This window comes from Oryzias latipes, chromosome 22 (genome assembly GCF_053564925.1).
Source record: "Oryzias latipes strain Hd-rR chromosome 22, Olatipes_Hd-rR_3.1".
NCBI classification, from domain to species: domain Eukaryota; kingdom Metazoa; phylum Chordata; class Actinopteri; order Beloniformes; family Adrianichthyidae; genus Oryzias; species Oryzias latipes.
This window is the reverse complement of record NC_136258.1, coordinates 4,547,091-4,568,295: the sequence shown is the minus strand read 5'-3', so window position 1 is coordinate 4,568,295 and position 21,205 is coordinate 4,547,091. Positions and strand designations below refer to the sequence as shown.

Here is a 21,205-nt window from a genome sequence, read left to right as displayed (position 1 = left end):
TTATGAATAGAAAAAAGGAAATGAACAAATAACTAAAAATAAACTAAAAGAAAACAAACATTTACCAAATAATAATAAAGAACAAAAATCATTTATATTATGTAGAACATTCCATTTTGAAGAACAAGAGCCAAAAAGGCAAATAAGAGACTTTTATTGAGTCTGTTACCTGATAATGGGTCCTTGGCGATGCAAAGGATGTTGGGAAGGGGCATGACAATTAGCTGCTGCAGGGTCTCCTTTAACACAGAGGAAGAACTTCAGGAAGCAGGACAGGAATCATAAACATAAACAATCCACTATTAAAGGATGAATAAAGGAGAGCATTGAGTGAGTCTGAGCAGCAAAGAAATCCTGAAGCTGCGATTGTTCTGATGGACAGCAGGAGGTGACACCTCAGACATCTCTGCTGGCAAACAAAAACCTGGGTCTGAATGGAGGAGTAGAGCTCAACACTCCTGCCTCACACAGATGAAGGGCCTGCTTTAAAACCTAGCTGGATCCTGTCTGTGTAGAGGATGGGTTTTCTCTGGGCGTTCCAGCTCCACCCCACAGTCCTAAAACAAGCTTCACAGGTGGATCGGTAAGTACATTGTACTTTAGGTACTAACATGAGTGTGGTTGTCTGTCCTGTGATGGACTGGAGAACAGGCCACAGTGCCTAGCTAGGCTCCAGCAACCTGGAACAGGAATACGTGGGCTGGCTTGTAAAGTGAATGAATGAAAACAAAATCCCTCATGCACCTCAGTAATTTTGTGGACCGTTTGTGGTTTCAGCTCCTGCTTCAAAATCCTGTCTGCGGCATGACTTTTTCTGAGGAAGAGTTGCCTGTAGGGCGGAGGATCCAGGAAGAACATGCGGTGTGGGCTGAAGCCGGGTTTTACAGCAGAACATGGAGTCCTGAACTCTGACGGATCAACCACCTCAGGGACCTTCAGGGGAAAAGGCTCTGGTTCTAAAACCAGCTGGTCGTTTCTGCTGAAGCTTTGAGGGTCAGCAGCTCAGCAGAAAGGTGGACCCCCCCCCCCCCCCCCAACACTTTTCAGTATGGAAAGGAGTTTCTGTGATAAAGTTGGCTTGGGGAGGGTTATGTTATGACCGTGTAGGTTCTGACATGACAGAAAGAGACGTTGGAACATCTGTTGTCAAACAAATGTGTAGGTTAAGTTCTACTGAGTGCAGCGATAAGATAAGAGGAAGCAGATGAACGAAAACGAAAACCATGGAACATCATTTATAGAACAAGAACTTTGAGCCAGAAGGAGCAGCTGAGCACAAAGTCACAGAACTGGATGACAAAAGAAATATTTTAGTTCTGCATTGTTCATCGTCACTGAATGGTAAATACTGTACTTATCTTCAGCCATAATTTACAAATAAATTCTTTAAAAATCAGACAATGTGATTTTCTGGATTTTTCTTTTCTTCCTTTTTTTCTCATCTTTATAAGTGACAGAATCGCACAATTCGTGGCTGACTAAATACTTTTATGCTCCACTGTACATAAAAACTGGTGTGAGTGACCCCTCCACCCTGGCACTCTAAAGAGGAAGTAGCCGCTGGTTCCATGAAGCCAAAATCCCATAGACCTCTACAGAGAAATAAACATTCTATTGGTCAGAATAAACATTCTTATTCTAAAACCCGTTTTTAATTAACCTAATTTTATTTTCAGGATATTTTTTCTTTCATGCAAGTTATTCAAATTCTAACCGGACCAATCAGATGCTTCACTAAAATAGGTGGTCTTGCGTCAAACGTTGAACATGTTTTTCCTATTTTGTGTAGCCCGCGTTCAAGTGGTAGGGGTGTGGCCTTCCAACACGCTCACTCCTGATGGTGAGTGAGGGTGGTTGCTATAGAAATGATGATTCAGACGAATCACTGCTTACTGACCATGCCTGGCTCCAATATGGTGGTGTCCATGTAGCAAAAACTACTGAATTGACTTCGTTTGGTTGGTTCATTTGGTTTTGATGCATGATGTCACACTCACTCTGTCCAGTTCTCAGACACAGTCAGTGGGAAAAATGCAAAGGGCATCTAACAAAAAGAGGTTTGTTACTAAAGGTTATTGTCCGATTTCGAGGAAGTAGGTTAAACATCTTCAACCACAATCTTACCAAAAAAGTGCATAGGCTTTTCTGCGTGTGTGTGGACGTATGTGCTGTGAGATGCAGTGATAGGTCGGTTGCAGTAACACCTGTCGCTGCAGGTGCACACAGCAGGCTGCAGGTAAATATTCTCTGTACATTAACCCTTTATAAGGGGGGGGATGGGTTCAGGTGTGCTTAGTCATCTGCAGACCAGGTAAAAACAGAGCTGCAGCAGCTTTTCAGCAAAGAGCAGAGCTACTGTTACACAGCTCAGCGAACAAAGGAAAGGTGATAGCTAGCTGTCCCCTCCACACACACACACACACACACACCCACACACACAGGCACACACACACACTGTACAACATGAAAAAAATATACAAAATGACTCCCAGATGTCTTTATGTTTTAGTGAAGAGGTTTTTGTCTTTTGCACCAACTGATAAATGACAAAAAAAAGGGGACATTAGTAAATAACAGACATTATCTCCAACCAAACCAGCAGCATGAAACTATCACAGATATTCTCTGCTTTGCCCTTTTGATCCAAAATGATAGAAACAGAAGTTTATCAAAGAGTGCAGTCTTGTTTAGAACAAATGTTTTAGTCTGGGTTTGGATCTGATCACTGCAATGATGTTGCTGTGTCCGATCATGTAAAACATCCTGTTGTTCTGGTGCTGTATATATACAGTAGACTTCCCAGAGGCCTATGACACAGTGGACCATGCAATCCTCGGAGACGCTATGATCTAAAGAGAGCAATCCATTCTCTGACCACTTCTTAAGACTTAGTCACAAGTTCACAGCTGCCCATATGGGTGGAAACGGGCTGCCTGCAGACAAAAAAAAAAGGGCAGACCTCTCAGCGGCACACAGGTAAACTACACACAATAACAAGGTCATAGATTTCTCTGTAAATCCACATTCATGCACAATTTGTCCACTGGCAAGCTGCAGAGGACAGCTTGTAGCAAACACTTAAACAACACGCAAGGGTAAGTAAGGGCAAAGTAGGTGAGACACAGGTGTGTCGTGTGGACTTTGTTTTTTCAACCCCCCCAAATTCTGCGCACTGCACAAGTGCTGTTCAAGTGATAAGTGTATGCAGCCTGACTGTTGCAAATGAGATAATCAGACGTAATCAGTGTAGTTAGTGTGGGCATCCTACGGGCATCCAACAGACACCCCATGCATGCAGTCCGTAAGGAGCAGTGGACGCACCTCACTAATGGCTAAAGTGTGGCCCACGACGCCGTACGACAGCATCACCCATATGTCATAAAAGTGTGCGACTTTCCTCACAAATATCAAACACTTAACACTTGCACGGCAATGATACGTTGCACTTTCATGGCATTTCTTAAGGTGGCCATATGAGCCTCAGGGGAACTGCAAGACACATCTGCGCTCCCCTTAACCCTTGTGCCATCTTGTGGGGTCAAAATGACCCCGCCCTTCCATTGATGTGTTCTCCCTACCATGACAAAGGTGGATAAAGGTGGAAAGATTTCATGTAATCCATGGACACCAGTGAAGATCACAAATCATTGAAGAAAAAAGGTTTAGAACACTGTCTAGTGGGTCTAGATGACCCAACTCCCAACGTTAAAGTGCCTATAGGATAGCACAAGGGTTAAGATGCAGCCGCTCCTGTCTATAAACCACCGTGGGCCGAAACAACACCAAAACCCACCCAAAACAACCCAAGCTCTCTTTTCCTCCTCAGTCCTGAGTACAGGTGAGCGGGCACTTAAACCTTTTAACCAGGGGTTTATAATTAACGATTCAAACAGGTGAAACAAACAAATTACAAAGAAAAATTGAGAAAGTGTGGAACATAACTACAATTTGGCTCCTCCAATGATTTTTAAAGCTTTTAAAAGGCTTGTCTTGTTTTGCAGAGATTTTACTGTCCTCAGACATTCCAGAGCTTCATGATCTACTGATCAAGAATCCCTCAACCTCTTAGACAAAACAAAAAGAAATATGACAACTGCTAAATCCTAAAATCCCGTCCAGGTCGCAGTCATGCCCGGTTGGGGAGCGCTGATCAAGTCTTCGTCTGCTGTTGAAAAGCTTGTGAAGGATGTGGCTGAAGAGATGAAATACCATTCAAAGGTGCGTGCAATTACAGAGGGGAGAGGTAGACTAGATGAAAGGAAGTCAGCTTAGAAACCGATTTACTGAGAAAAATAAAAGCCCCGCAGGACAGGAAATCCAAAAACAACATAAAGACAAACATGAAAAACTGAACATGAGAAGGCAGAACAGGAACGCAGCTGAACAAAAGAAACCAGAAGCATGAAGACCACAGAAGGTGAACAACACTGCGGGTGTGGCAGCGGCTACTGCTAACATAGAGCAGAGAGGACAGGAAGGAACAGCAAAAAAAGGGGGTCAACATTCTTTAGGCAACACCAATGCTTGAATGAATCCCCATCATCTATAGGGTACATGCTTGAAGTCCCACTCCGTTCATTTTAGGATATATGGTAAAAGTGATGGCAGTGGTCTTTTAATTATGATTTATAGACAAAATTCAAAAAATTGAGTCGTTTTTCTAGAGCATAGAAAGTAGTTCATTAGACATTCACTTCTGAGTTGTGGGCGGGACTGTTGGTGCGGAGTAAACCTGCCACAACTTCCCTTCACCTATCTGTTTACACTCTTTCCCGCTAGCTGACAGCCTCTCACACCCCCACAATAATAACAAAAATGGCAAGCTCATTTTGGCGATATCCAGCTGTACAGTTTAGATCCAGATTCCAGGTCAGACGAGGTAAACAAAGATGTACATGGATGTATTTGTCTGCGGGTGGATGCATCAGACTAAAGTAGAGCAGGGGGCCTGTGGCCCACCATGTCACAACTTCAAGCTTTTTCCAACTGCATTTTTTCATCTGCTCCAGATTCACAATGCTTTGAATAAAGGAATACTCAGAAATGCAGGTTTGAGCTCAATTTTCTATAAATCCGTCAAGAGAAAAATGCAGCAAGAACATGTTAAAAACACCAAAAATGTGGTTATCATCGGAGTGGGTCTGTAACAGGAAATGGATAAAGTAAAAACAGATTTCTAGAACATCCCCCCCACCCCTTTTTTATAAGTTTTCATTTAACTAAGAAAAGGTGCTTACTGACTTTTATTTTTTACTGTACTCTATTATGTGATGTCTTTAACTGAGCAGCAGAGTAAAACCCTTCTGTGGGTGTCACCCTTTTTCTCCCTTCTGCAGCCTCAAAGGTCTCTGAGGGAAACTCCGGCTCCTCCTGAAAGCCGTCTGCAATGCTGTGAGAAAACACTGCTCTTTACGGATCTGTTTTCGACCCATGAAGGCAACACAAAGGGTGTTCCCGTTCTCCAGCTCACAAGCACAACCCAAAAGAGAGATTGAATCAAAGCTGTTCTGTGGTGACCCGGTTCAGCCCACAGACTGGCAGAGAGGTTGTTTGACCGCAGCAATAACACACACAGACTCCTGAAAGGTAAACAAACACACAGCACAGGCAACACAGATGCGTGCTTCTGCAGGACAGAGGATACGGAGGTCAAAACAACCCATTCAGGCCCGGGGAGATTGTTCTGGAGTTCCCATGACAACCAAAAGAGGAGGAAGAGGCAAGGACAGAAGTGGGAGAGGGAAGTGTTGCTCCACAACAACACTACTTTGACAGTCACACACCATTCTCATTTAGACACTCAACAAAACTGGATTTATTTCTATGTAAAATAATTGTTGCATGAAAATACCCCACCTGCTCCGACCTGACACACACTCTGTGTCTACACTTAAAAAAACAACTGGATTTTAGTTCTATGTCTCCTTTAGACATTAGGGTTGGGCGATGTCCCCTAAATTGGCCGTTGACGATGTTTGCTGTCAACCATCGGGATGGACGATGATATCGTCGTGGGGGGGGGGGCTATTTTTAATTTTTCTGTCTTATATAATTGCTATTCGTTATTTTACTTTATTACTTTATTTTATTTCCCAACTAATGACTCATCCGCGATGATCCAGTATAAACTGAGCGAAGTGACTTTAACAAAAAAAGTAACAAACAAAATAGAAAAGAAGTTTTCCGCTCCCGCACTTAACTAGTCAAGTGGACCAGCGGAGCGCGGACTTACAGCTTTGTGTTTGAGGGGAAGGGGTGGGTGCTTTGTTACATGAGCGCTATGTGTGTGAGATTTAAGACTGCGATCCGTCCCGCAGCTCTAGGGGAACTAGCTACCGAACTCAGAACCGGGTCTAAAAGTGTGTGTCTGAGCACAGCTCGGATCGTCAGCATACACAGCGGCGGTGTGAGGCAGAAATGTCGCTCAGTCCTTAGAAACCGTTCAAAAAATCACGTGGATTTGTGTTTCCAGTCGTGTCCCCACTAAATAAAGGCTGATGTTATTCCCAAATGTTTGCGTGCAGCCAGGATGCAGCGCCACCCAAAGCTAATGTTGTTAGCCCGTGTTAGCATACTGCTAATGATCCTGGCTTCTTTCTGGCTTCGTTCAGAAAAAGCACTGACCACACGGATTAAAATTCAAATGATGAGCGAACAGGTGTTTCATAATAACCGTAACATTATTAAAAGCACGTTTAGAAGATCGTTGTATATAGCCGCTCGGCGCTGTTTAACATTGTTTCGTATTGAATTGATACATTCAATAAAGTTTGAAAAAAAAAGCCACTCGGCGGAAGTTATATCCTCTTCCGGTTTTCAAACCCTACTGCGCATGTGCGAATGATTTATTCCGACTGAAAGTGTGACCTTAGTGAACGTTTGTTATATTCTGAAAACGTTTTTCTGGGCCCATGTACACCGTTGGATTCTAATCCGACCATTGATCCCATCAAGATATTTTGCACATGTAACCGCGGCTTATGGTGTCGACGCGCAACGTGGCGGGGGCGTGGCATCACGATGGTGTCTCTCCATCGGGATGTCAGTCACCCATCACGATGGACGATGGTATCGTCCATCGGCACAACCCTATTAGACATTTACAGACGAGGTACAAGTCATTTTCAACAACTGAGAATCTCACATGGAAAAGAAATTAAAAGCAGAACCGAACGAGCCATCTAAGAATCTAAAGAAAACTCCTCACAGACAGACAGAGGCGGGGAGGATCACTGACAGCAGTCCAGGTCTGCTGAGGATTCAGCAAATTAGGAAAAGCCAACACCCCAAGTAAAGACTATGTTTGCACATGAGCACATGCACCGACCCTACAGCTCATCCTCATTGGAAAGTCCAAAGGCCATAAAAGGGAAACGCTGTTGTGCAAGTTACTAGAAACAAACTAATGTAACAGATTAGGGTGACACTTTTAGAAAGATTCCTTTATAATCTATAGACATTTACAGCATTAGTAATGTGTTTGTCCGATTTAAGAAGACATTCATTAGCATTTGTAAATGTCTCACAAATGTCTTCAATTTGTTAGGCAGCTTTTTAAAGACATTCATAAGTAGTTATACGTTTTACAAATGTCTTCAAAATGTTATTTAAGATGCTTATAAAACATACGTCAGCATTTATTGACGTGTAAAAAATGCCTTACACGTTGCTTTTAGTGTGAGCCACAAACAATGCCAATGTAGTATGAAAAGTTAACTGGTTTAACATTAAGTCAAGACACAAACACCCAACAAAACTTGTGTAACAAGAGATACACGCAAGTAGTACTGTTGACTCATTGCTTTAAAAAGTAACATAAAGTGGTTAAAAGGAATATCTTTGAGTATCACAAGTTTTCATACCACATTGTTGTTCTTAGTGGCAAGAAAGTCCACACTTTAGATTAGGAGGCAACAAAACACAGAATAAATAAAGCCGCAAGCGGCGTTGTATGGCCCGCAGACGCAATCCGCCTTCCACGCCCAACTCTACGCACCACCGCCCTCACCGCCGTCACCGCCCACTTTTGATGAAGGCTAGTCAAAACTGCATATGCTAATTATGCTAACTATGCTAGCTATGCTAATGTGGCTAAAAGTGCTGGCATAGCGATCAGCATCATCAACTGACTCAGAAAAACACATTACCTAAAATGCTACTTATGCTAACTATGCTAGCTATGCTAATGTGGCTAATAGTGCTAGCATAGGGATCAGCATCATCAAGTGACTCAGAAAAACACATTACCTAAAATGCTAATTAAAATCTACAACTTCTAATTCCAACATTTTGTCCAGAGTAGCCTGCCATTGATGCCCAAAAAGTTTCGAGACAATCGATGAAAATTCCAATGACAAGTTTACGTTTGAATCTGGTGATAAAGGTGTTTTTTATAGAAAATTCAAGATGGCGGCCTTTCCCCGAAGTCAAAGGTGGACGAAACTCCAGAGGTAGTTGTGGACTTGCTCTAGCAACATGTGAGTCGAATTTCGTGAAAATCGCTCGAAAAAAAGTTCATTTTTTCATATTGTGTAAAAACGCGAAAAACGCAAAATGGCAGATTTTGGCACAAAATGGCCGCCAAACCGTAGGTCGTGTCACCATCCCGTAATGATTTCAAAACGTCCTTTGGATATCGCGGACAAGGGTATATTGGTTTCGTTAGTCGATTCTCAAAATAAAAGTTCCGAATTTTTTCGTTTTTGCCGAGTCTGCACATTTTTTTGCGACAGTTTTTTGCTTACCACGCCCACATTCCTTTATCGATCTTGTCGTGCGTAGCATCGTTTTGTTCAGCGCGGGCCAAGGAATCGCATATTTCCTCTTCACGACATTCCGATGAAAAATGTGCGAGCTAGCCAAGATGGCAACGGTTGCTAGCTCGCCACGCGCACACCGTTCAAAATCTACAACTTCTAATTCCAACATTTTGTCCAGAGTAGCTGGCCGTTGGTGCCCGAAAAGTTACGAGACGATTGATGAAAATTCCAACGACGAGTTTTCGTTTGTATCTGGTGCTAAAGGTGCTTTTTTGAGAAAATTCCAGATGGCGGCCTTTTCCCAAGGTCAAAGGTCAACGACACTTCTGGGGTGTTTGTAGACTGGAGCTGGCAGCAAGTGTGTGCAATTGCGTGAAAATCGTTCAAACAAAAGTGTCTTTTCCCCATATTGTGGGAAAACACGAAAATCGCCAATTCTCAGAGTTCGCCACAAAATGGCCGCCAAGCCGTAGGTCGTGTGGCCGTCCCATAATGATTTCAAAACATCTTTGGGATATCCACGACACGTGTGTCTTGGTTTCGCGGCCGTATTTTGAAGTACATTTTGTTCGGCCCCATACGCGATTTTCGGCCCATTCATTTTTTTGACGGGATCGCTGGCCGTGATGTCATCGTCTTCGGGGGGGTGACGTTGACTTTGTGGAAAATTCATTTGCAATTTATCCAGGGTGTGTGCACGTTTTGGTGACTTTTCGAGCATGCGGCGGGGGTCAAATTCTCGCTGAAAGGCGGCGAAGTCGTCGTTCCAACTGCGAAAACAATATGGTCCTTGCAGTCAGTGACTGCTGCTGCGGGCCATAATTATTAAGTGAGACACAGTTGATCTGCTTATCTAATGCTTCAAATGATGTTTAAGGACATCTTCAAATGCTTAAAAATGTCTCATAAAGGTTTAAGAAATGCTTATAAATGTTTTATAAGCAGCATATTAACAATTAAAATGCATAAATGAGAGAGCTACAAACGCTAATGTCTAGTAAATGTCCTAGAAAGGCGTAAAAAACACATCCGTTTGCCATGTTTGAGGACGCCATGTTTGAACCAGACGTCCTCAGTAAGTCGTGATAGGTCTGTCTACATTTATATATCAACCACTCTCTCCAATCAGGAGAAAGCATGTTAGAAGGCCACACCCCTTCGACTCAAATCAAGCTCCAGGGAATCTGTCAGTCAAATGCTTCGAACGCTCGACGCAAGGCCACCTACTTTTATCAAGGTCTCTGATTGGTCAATTTATAACTTGGATAGCTTGTGCTACAACAAAAATATAAAAAAAGAAGTTTGACTAGCAAGAACATGTTAATAAAAGGTAGTAGAGCGAGAATGGTTATTGTAAAGAACGTAGTGACTGAGTAACCAGTAGGGTTGTGTCCATCGTGATGGGTGACTGACCTCACGATGGAGAGACACCATCGTGATGCCACGCCCCCGCCACGCTCCGAGTCGACACCATAAGCCTCGGTTACATGCACAAAATATCTTGATCGGATCAATGGTCGGATTAGAATCCAACCGTGTACATGGACCCAGAAAAACCTTTTTCGATTATAACAAACGTTCAAATGGGGCACACTTTCAGTAGGAATAAATCATTCGCACATGCACAGTAGGGTTTGAAATACCGGAAGAGGAAACTAGGTCCGCCGAGCGGCTACATACATAGATATCTGGCAGCTCAGTAATATACTAGATAATCTTCTAAACGTGCTTTACTTGTCCTTAACAACAATAGCTTTGGATAAACATAAATCCATGCCGGAAATGACCGAATCTGCATTTTGGATGCACGTAAATATGTGGGAATAACATTAACCTTTATTTAGTCGAGACACGACTGGAAACACAAATCCACGTGATTGTTTAAACGATTTCTAAGGACTAAGCTACATGTCTGCTTTGAAAAGCTAACACACTGCCCCAAACAAAGCCGCTGTGTGTGTTCTGGCGGTCCGAGCTCTGCCCTGACACACACTTTTAGACCCGGTTCTCCTGAGTCCTGAGTTCGGTAGCTCGTTCACCTAGAGCTGCGGGGCGGATCACAGTCCTAAATTTCCCACACATACCGCACATGTAACAAAGCGTCCCCCCCTTCCCCTCAAACACAAAGCTGTAAGTCCACACTCCACCGGTCCACTTGAGTAATTAAGTGCGGGAGCGGACTACTTCTTTTCTATTGTTTATATTTTTTTCCTGTTGAAGTCACTTCCCTCAGTTTATACTGGATCATCGCAGATAAGTCATTAGTTGGGAAATAAAGTAATAAAGTAAAATAACGAATAATGTTTATATAATAAAGAAAAATTACCCCCCCCCCCCCCCCCCCCAGACGATATCATCGTCCATCCCGATGGTTTACTGCAAACATCGTCAACTGGCAACTTAAGAGACATAGCCCAACCCTAGTAACCGGTTCATTTCTCAATAGAAGTCTATGGGATTTGGGCTTTTTGGGGCCAGCGGGTACTTCCTACTTGGAAAGCAAAGGGGGAAGAGTTTGTACAGTCCATTTCTCATTTATTGTCAATGGTTCCAACATGGCCTCGACCATATCCCAAAAATGGCCACTGAATTTACTTAGTTTTTTGTAGCCGGAAATATGGCATTTTATATGGATGACATCAGTCAATAGTGTTAACACATTCAGTCAGGGGTTGTAATCTTAATAAAGTTATAACTTGCACATGATTAAATACACTGTTTTTGACAGATTGATGGAACCACTGGAAAACTTGACAGAGATTCAGCCTTTTACTGCTCCCGTCCAGTTGGTGCTTTTGGAACATTGTTGAGATGGGCAGAATAAACTCTAACCAGTGAGCCCGGCCTACTTCTCCCATTGCAGGGTGTTTGTGTGACTTGTGAAACATACCTGGTAGTACGTCTTAATGTGTCTGGTGAGGACGGTCAGGTTGTGGAGGCGCAGTGACATGTCGTTGTTCACGTTCTTGGTCAGCCTCTGGTTGGTGGGACTCGGGTCACTATGGTAACACACACACAACACAGCAGCTCTTAGAAGTGACGTTAACGGCTGTTCCATGGCACAAAGAGAGAGACACACACATGCACCCCCCACCCCCACCCCCGATACTCTTGGGAAACTATAGTGCTACAGGGATTTATGCTCACATCTCCACAGTATGCCAGACTGATTTGCATGTCAACAAAGGGGGAGGTCGAACAGTCCGCATGACTTACCAAACGGTCATGGCGTCACTTTAACGCTGACACGGTTTTTAAGAGTTTAAAAGACAGGGGGGAGGGGTCGGTAAAGCTGCGAGTTCATGTCATCAGCTACACATCTTCTGCTTTTATTTCTCAGTCTTGAACCGACAGGTCAATCTGTTTACATCCCGCACTAGTTTCTCTATGACATTTTATAACCTGGACAGCGACGACTTCATCAGTCTGCACATCTGGTGTTTGTCTGGACAAGCAGATGCTGAACTAGAAGGGAAACCAAAGGAAGGGTAGTCTGAGGCCGTCTTCTAACTCAGGTCAACATCTAAAACCCATCAAAGTACGCAAAGACCAATGCACACTTGTTTGCGCACACACAGAATGCATGAATGCATAAAAACACACTTACCAGACACACACACACACACACACACACTTCATACACTGAGGGACTGGTAGAGTGATATGTCTAGGTTGAGTAACTCTAAAGGTGTAGGTGGTGGGGCTACTGCTTGTGTGTGATGATGGTCTGTCGGGATGGAAGACAGGTTATGAACTCACTGTTCACGGTTTGTTCCCAAAAATGGGACATAGTTGTGAAACACAAATCTGTTCTAGATCTGAGGTTTTAACAGTCATGTGTCAATCAAAAGACCACGCCTCCATGTGTGTGTGCAGCTTCAAAGTTAAACATGCATATAATGATGAAGAAGATTTAGGTATCTAGCACTTCCAAACTGTTAAACAAGTATTAAAAAATTGACTACACAAACTGTACGTTTTAGTTTATAGAATTTTAGTATATAAGACTGTTTATTTTTTTGAAGCAATGTACTTTGTATAGTATGAAACTAAATTGCTACTTAATAACCTCCACATAAATTTGGATTAACAGCTTCAAAATGTAACGTTAACTAAAATAAAATGCAGCAACATTTTCTATGATTTAAAAATGTTTAAAACTTAAAGAAGCCTTTTTAAATGTTTCCATGAAAAACAAACAAAAAATAAATAAATTAAATCATCGATTTTTAGTATCCACATCAAATGTTGCAAGTGAAACTCCATTCTTCCAAATGTTACTAAGTATTCTTGTATCGTTTCACTGCGTTGTCTGCTCAGCCAAGATGCATGGCGGTAGACAGACAGACAGCTCAGCTTTCAGTTTTGAGATGTCAAAGGCTGATTTAACAGCTGATTGCTTCTCTGACTGACAGATTCACCAACAGTCTCACAATTGGACACCAAGACCCCCCCCCGGGTAACCCACTTTCCCCTTAAGCCCAGAACAGGTCCTAATCACACAGTCAGCCACAACAGCAGGATGGTGCGGAACAAAAGGCTGATTACCATTGTTTCCAAAGACAATGTCTGAAGCATCAATATGTGCAGTTTAGAGACAGAAGAGGAGAGTTCAGACGACACAGCAGCTTCATACCTACAGACCAGCACATGTACAAAGAATACATGCTGATCCTGTTTTTCAAACATCCCACATAAACCCCAAAGTCTGGTTAATTATTATTGGTTAGAAGACGTATAGAGATGACTGGATCACAGCTCAGCCGAGCTCCAGCTGGGTCTACTGAAAAACTCAAAAATGCCCCTTTACTGTCATTTTTGAAAACTTTTTTTCTGAATCAAGAAGTGAAACTACTTTCTAACAGTATTCTGATCCAACATGCAGATTAACTTTAAAATGAGGGCAGTGTCCCATTAGGTTGAGAAAGAATCATGGACAGTTGAGAAAACATAAGAACCAGGAATAATTTTCACCAAAAAAAAACAGTGAATTGGAATCGTAAGTATTTTGATGTGGGTTAAAATTCACCCCAACTTCAAATGAATGTAACACTCATGTAAATATGTTTAATGCTGAGCTCATGGGGAATATCACTAAAACTAGATACATCGCATCAACCTACCTTCAATGAGGTAAGTGTGGATGCTTTGGGCTGAATGGTTGAGGAAAAGGCTAAAGCAACCGCGTAATTTTAAAATACCTGAAACTTGCTTATCAATATTGACCAAATAAATGACCAATGTGCCTCCAGTGTGTCTGGAAGGCAGAAGCTGCTGCTGACACACCCCTTCACTACTGGATGCTGTTTCTACACCCTGATATTTTTTTAGTTATGTAAAACTCAGAAGTAGAGGACTCCTACAGGATACATTTCATTCGTCTTAAGCATAGAGTCTTGATGTGAAATTTCTTAGAAGTGTAAAGACAAAGCCCCCCCTCTGCAGAGCTGAGAATCCCATACAAAGCCATTGTTCAATGGCAGTTTTTACTCCCTTCAAACAAAAGTTCAGATTTTCAAAACCACTTTACTTCTCAAACAATAGAACCCTTATAAGAAACCCAACACTTAGGGCTAAATGTGTGCTGCTTTCATGTCTTCAGGGTCAACTTTGTTCTCACAACTGCAAGTTAAGATTTGAGAGGGAAAAAGTCATCTGATTTAAAATGACCCGTATAGTAGAGTTCAGAAAAAAGTAGTAAAAGACATTTTACTACTTTTTACAGAAAAAAAAATCATGACTGTGATTAAGGGAGCATATTGGAGAAAAATAGTCTTAAAAAAAACCCTCTCTAAACTCTCAGCGATGACATCACCACTCCAGCTCTAGAACATTTGGCATCATAGACTTCCTTTAAAAATTCAAAAATGATTTGAAATTTTCATAAAACATTTAACTGCGATTGTGTAAAAACTGTCAGGAAATTTAAAAAGAAATATACAAACTCAAGAGCCCATTGTCTGCAGAGTTGTCTAATAGTTAATGCTGTTTTGAGCTGAATGTCTTGACATTTTCGTATCCTACAGCTGAAAGACTTTAGTGCGATTTGGGGAATTTAAAGGTTATCCCATTCATTTTTTTTGGTTGAATAATTTCATGAAAGCGTTAAACGTTTTGATAGTTGAATGGATTAAATGAAGCGGATGAAGAGTTATGGACGTCCAAAATCTGGATGGTAGAAAAAAGGAATCTGGAATTCAATTGCGTAAATGCTTTGAAGTAGGCCAGAACAGTAAATCACAAAGTTATCGTTATCGCGATATCGAGCTGTGAAGATACTCATATCGCAAAAGTCAGCGAAATTGCAATAAATGGTTACCAAAAATGTGCTAAAGCAATGTAATGGCAGCTTGACATATTTAACGAATCAAATAAATCCTTTAATTTAAGTTATGTTGACTATTAGGGTTGTGCCGATGGATATCATCGTCCATCGTGATGGGTGACTGACATCCCGATGGAGAGACCACCATCGTGATGCCACGCCCCCGCCACGTTGCGCGTCGACACCATAAGCCGCGGTTACATGTACAAAATATCTTGATGGGATCAATGGTCGGATTAGAATCCAACCGTGTAGATGGGCCCAGAAAAATGTTTTCAGAATATAAAAACGTTCACTAAGGTCACAATTTCGGTCGGAATAAATCATTCGCACATGCGCAGTATTCGCACATGCGCAGTTTGAAAACCGGAAGGGGATACAACTTCCGCCGAGCGGCTTTTTTTCCAAACTTTATTGAATGTAACAATTCAATACAAAACCATAACAGCACCGAGCGGCTATATATATTGACATGTCAGCTCGGTAAAATACGAGATGATCTTCTAAACGTGCTTTTAATAATGTTACGGTTATTATCAAACACCTGTTCGCTCATCATTTGAATTTTAATCTGTGTGGTCAGTGCTTTTTCTGAACGGAGCCAGGATTAGCAGTATGCTAACACGGGCTAACAACATTAGCTTTGGGTGGCGCTGCACGTAAACGTGTAAGAATAACATCAGCCTTTATTTAGTCGGGACACGACTGGAAACACAAATCCGCGTGATTGTTTGAATGTTTTCTAAGGACTGAGCGACATTTCTGCTTTGAAGCTCAAACCGCTGTGTGTGCTGACGATCCGAGCTGTGCACAGACACACACTTTTAGACCCGGTTCTGAGTTCGGTTGCTTGTACCCCTAGAGCTGCGGGACGGATCGCAGTCTTAAATCTCCCACACATACCGCTCATGTACCCCCCCCCCCCTTCCCATCAAACACAAAGCTTTAAGTCCGCGCTCCGCCGGTCCACTTCACTAATTAATAAGTGCGGGAGCGACTACACTTCTTTTCTATCTTGCTTGTTACTTATTTTGTTAAAGTCACTTCCCTCAGTTTATACTGGATCATCGCGGAGTAACCAGTAGTTGGGAATAAAATGAAAAAAGCAAAATAACGAATAGCAGTTATATAAGAACGAAAAATGTAAAAATACCCCCCCCCCCCCCCCCCCCCCGACGATGTCATCGTGATGGTTGACAGCAAACATCGTCAACGGCCAAATTAGGGGACATCGCCCAACCCTATTGACTATTACTTAGAATAAAAAGTTGCAGTGAAATGAAAGTTATGTATTAAGATGTTTTGCTGTTTGTTCATCCATCGCAAATCGCAAGTCTTCGTCATATTGTGCAGCCCTACTTTGAAGCATTCACACCTTTTCTGAAGGCCTAAAAAATATCTGAATCATGTGTTAACTATATTTTGTCCATGCATACTCATTAAATGATTCCAAATAGTCTCTCCATTCCCTTTTATTGTGTTTATGATGGTTATGCTGCTTCCAGATAGACGTATTTTCACATCAGAGCATTTAACCAATCGCATTCCTGTCTTTTGTTGTCAGGCAGGGTGTTCTGAAGGGCTCCCTAAAGCAAAATCAATGTCGGACATTCATTGCCTTCAACCAATCAGATTTTGAGTTGTCAGCAGGGCTTTCTAGCAGGCTTAGGCAAAGTCAGAGTTTTCAGACCTTCCGATTGGACGTACTCTCCAAACTTTTGTGGAAAGGAGATCGAAACAGCAGGTGCGCAAGGAAACAGAGCTTCATAACGAAAAGGTGAAGAAAAAAAGAGTAATCTTAAAAAGACTGAAAGACTGTGTCATTTATTTGGGCAAGCAACAACTTTCATTTCGGGGACACGGTGAAAGCGCTGGATCCAGGAACAGAGGAAACTACTTCTTGGAGCTTCTTTCTCTCATTGCTGAGAGCAATACGGACTTACATTACGACCCCTCTACTAATAATTCTTCTAAAGTGTTTAGTGGGACTTCAGGGAAAATACAAATTGAACTGATCAGTGCAATTGCTAAAGTGATAGAAGAAGAAATCAGAAGTAATGAAAAAAGCACAGTTTGTCTCTGATTGGTCTGTCGTCTCATTAGACCATCACAATCACTGCACTGTGCCTACTAACATCTGTATTGCAAACAAAATGGCGACTGAAACAACTTCTATTCATTGGAGCTGCAGTAAGCCGCTTTCTATGGGTGACGTCACACTCAGTCCAGCTCTTTAGAGAGTGGAGTGGCCGTGGCTCTGATTGGCAGATTGCAGGTTTGATTCCCGCCTTGCTGGCACAAATGTCAAAGTGTCCTTGGGCAAGGGCACTGAACCCCACCTTGCCTCTGGTGAAAGGTCGGTGCCAGTGTCTGGCAGTGTGTGAATGTGCAAATAAATGGGACTGTGACTGTAGAAAAGCCCAAAACAAGTATACGCCATTTATACAGTCAATGATTCACACATTTACAATTTTAGAAAATTGGAATAATTCAAATTACAATACAAAGTTCTCATACGACTATGCGTCACATGACAACGCATGAACTTGAACTTGATGGGGAAAAAAATGTCTTTACGTTCTTGTTCCATTAAGAACAATAAAACAACTTGTTTCCAGGCACATCCCTACATTGTATACCTCTGAAGAGTGATGCTGCCAGACCAAACTAGCCCTCTGTTCTGGTCTTTATGGATTTACTCTACAACACCTAACCTCTTTAGAACTGGTCTAAAACATTTGTTTGGAAATGAAGCTGTGGCGCACAAACAGACATCTGGATTCAGACGAGACTAACTTGAGGAACGATTGGCCTAATAAAACTGGGTACCCTAGCTAAACATGTGGGACTTTTGGGAAAATTCCCAATAAATGCTATTTGTAATATGATGCACACTCAGGGACACTATGTTGCTTCTTCGTTGCTTTTATGCAAAAACTTTAAGCTGTACGGCAACACAACCATAGCCGTGTGAAGCAAGTAAAACAGTCTTTTCAAAAAAGTCCTGTTAGGTAGAGCTGTTGCTCTCATGAGAACCTAGTTGTCCAACTTTTCAAATGAGTTATGATCAATTTGTGAAATACATGATCCTTTACTTTGCCAGAGGAAACCGACTTCTGGAACACTGCTGTTTGTCACATGAGTCCTTCTGGAGTTACTCTTCTCATAACATAGTGTTTGTTTCATGAAGAATGAAGTCATGAAATGAAACTGTACTGTGTTGAACCTGAAAACAACAAGCTGCAGAAAAAACACTTAAAACGGTTTCCAATCTGAACCGGTCTCAACGATTTCTGAAGAAAGAGAGGTTATCTTACCTCACATCTTTATAAATAAAAAGTTTGCTTTGTTGATGATTGGTACTGTATTCACGTTCATAAATGTTCTCATTGTCACCACTCCTGCACTATTCATCAGAACGTGGATGTCTGTCTGCCTTTTTAACTACAGTGGGGTAAAAACATTATCAGGCAGTCACTGATTCTGTAAGTTGGACAACTTAAGAAGACGAGAGTTACTCATAATGTTAATGTAATGTTAATCATAGAAACACTTCAATAGAGAGAAACAATGTAATAAACAATGAAATGATTTTTAAAGGGCCTATGACATGCAAAATCAACTTTCAGCGTTGAAGTGTGTTATAATGTTAATTCTTCATGAAAAACATCCCTAAAGCTGTATTTTGATCCATTCATGCATCTCTGAGTATTCCTCTAAAAACCTGCGCTCTGAGCATCAGCCCCCCAAAAGTGCAGATGTTGCTTGTTTTCGTGGACAAAACGCAGAAATGCTGCCGAGGCCAACTCTAGGTTGACATCATGAAATGGAAGACACCAACAAGGAGCAGACAAGACTGAGACAATATTACAGAGACAAATTTACAATACGTAAGCACCTTGATCAGGAAGGATCAACTGTTTGAGCAGTTATTAGAAGATGGAAGAAAAACAATATCACAGGTACAGGTACGACAAAGACGCACCTGTCCTGTTAGAATGACAATAAAGCTATTCATTCAAAATAGAACTCTTTGGTGAAAACGCCACTCTCCGTGTTTGGGAGGTTAGGGCCGTGACAATGACCACAAACACATCGACCACATCATGAAGGAGCAGCTACGTAAAAGGTTTTTGAAAGTTCTGGAGTGCCCTGGTCAGTCTCTGCACCTTAATCCAAAGAGAATCTGAGGAGGGAGTTTAAAATGTGTGTCGTCCAGCAAAACCCCTGAAAATGATAGCTCTTGAGAAGATCTGGATGGAAGAATGGACCAAGTAATATAACTTAGGTTGTCAATGACAAAGTATTGAGGTTAACTTTTGTTATTGCTCAAATACTTATTTTCTACTCCATCATACAAAGATCAAACATTGCATTTCCTGGATTTGTTTTTACATTGTGTCCCTCACAGTTATAGAATACCTATAAAGAACATTACGGGGGGGGGGCTGCTGGTTCTTCACTATAGAAGTAAGTCTCTCATTACTATGGTGTTGCTCACCGCCAGCCCTGAGCCACACATCTGGCTCTGACATTTATAACCTGAAAGCAGCAAGTCAGGATGTGGTCATGCAAATACACACACGCACACACACACACACACACACACACACACACACACACACACACACACACAGGAAATCCAGATCAGGTCAAATACACGATAGGGCTGTAGACTACATTTTTGTGTTTGTGCTTCTTCTTCTTTGGTGCGAGTTGTTCTTAAACTTCTGTCCATTTGTTGCCGTCTGCTGCTGAAGGGGAGAGGACAAACCCAGACGGTGCATTTCTCACAGCGTGAAATGAGTTTTATAGATGCTTTGAGCTTTTTGGTGTTTCATCTCTAAAATGTAGGAAAAGAATTAGTCACTAATCGACTACTGCCAGCAGTAGTCTTCCTAGTCTTAACAATAAACACCATTGATTATGGGCTTTACTGTATCTGAGCGGTGAAACTGGTCTAGCTGCTCTTTTAGAAATTAATACACCAAAATAGATTTTAGGATTCCACCCCCGGCCTCCCAGTGCTTCAAGTTAATACATTATCAGTAAAAAGTTAGATTTTGGTTTAATCATCAGCCTCACAATGATTTCTTATGATTCCTAATGCACCTTGACATGATGGCCACCTTTAATTTGTCATGGGCTCCTGGTGTGATGACAATAAAGCCTTCTATTCTATTCTATTTAAGTCTAAATCTGTCCTTTTTTCTATTTTCCTCCCTCGCTCTCTGCACTCAAATTTGCATTCAAACTAACTCGTATTTTTTAATTGGAGTCAAATCAGGCCAATTCTGCATGGACTCCATCATAAAGCCCATTTTCAGCCCCTTAAACAGCATTCTCAGCCACTTCTTTCTCTTCTCTCATTTCTTTTAATGTCAAAAAACTGAAATGTAGATGTAACATTACTGCCCAATGCAGCAGGTGTTGCATTTTTAAAAGCTGCTCACCTATCCACTGTTGCAACCTGAGATTGTTACTGGTTGCTCTATTAATAAATTACGTTGCACGTGCGACCACATTGGTCATACTGCATAGCTCTGCACAAGAAGACACACAGCAAACGTTCAAACAGGCTCAAACAAGGCGCTCACATGTGGGTCAGGATCTTGTGCAAGAAGACGCCGTCCACCAGCTCCATGAACATTCGGACCGGCTCCTCTAGACCCATGCCGTCACATGACCCCAACGGGCCCAAAGACCGCACCTGCAGACACACAGAGGAGATGGCGTTAGTGTTGGGAGACTTTCAGCACTTAAACGGCTGCAGAAACTGCAACTTCTTGGTAGTTTTAGAACCAGGTCAGACACATCTGGGGTGTTCTGAAATGGGAACTTTTTTCCACCAGAGGATTGTTAGTTTGAGTCCAAATGTGGTTACAGTCCAGAGTAAAACTAATCAGTTTGCTGTATTGACCCTTTAAACAACATTGGTGCAGCTAAGCAGACTTTTTTGTGGTTACAACAATGGTTGAAATAAACACAGCAATGATAAGGGGTATTAAGTCTGAGCATCTATTACTGCTCTACTTTGGTTTTATTCATATTAAATGTTATAACAGAGTTCTATCCATCTTCTTAGTATATATATATTAATGTATATCCCTTTTGGGGTTGT

General features: G+C 41.9%; 1 protein-coding gene across 4 annotated transcripts in view; it reads right to left on the bottom strand.

Moving 5' to 3' along the window:
• ccdc88c (coiled-coil and HOOK domain protein 88C) overlaps positions 1-21,205 on the bottom strand; it is a 59,428-nt gene that overhangs the window by 33,437 nt on the left and 4,786 nt on the right. For all 4 annotated transcript variants that reach the window (XR_002872612.2, XR_013653152.1, XM_023951514.2 and 1 more), the window contains exons 2-4: positions 20,682-20,794; positions 11,650-11,758; positions 170-239 (exon numbers count right to left, since the gene is read on the bottom strand). Coding sequence is in view for 2 of the 4 variants with exons in the window: in XM_023951514.2 (XP_023807282.1) it covers positions 170-239; positions 11,650-11,758; positions 20,682-20,794 (292 nt within the window). In the remaining 2 variants the exon portion in view is untranslated. The remainder of the gene's footprint in view (positions 1-169; positions 240-11,649; positions 11,759-20,681; positions 20,795-21,205) is intronic.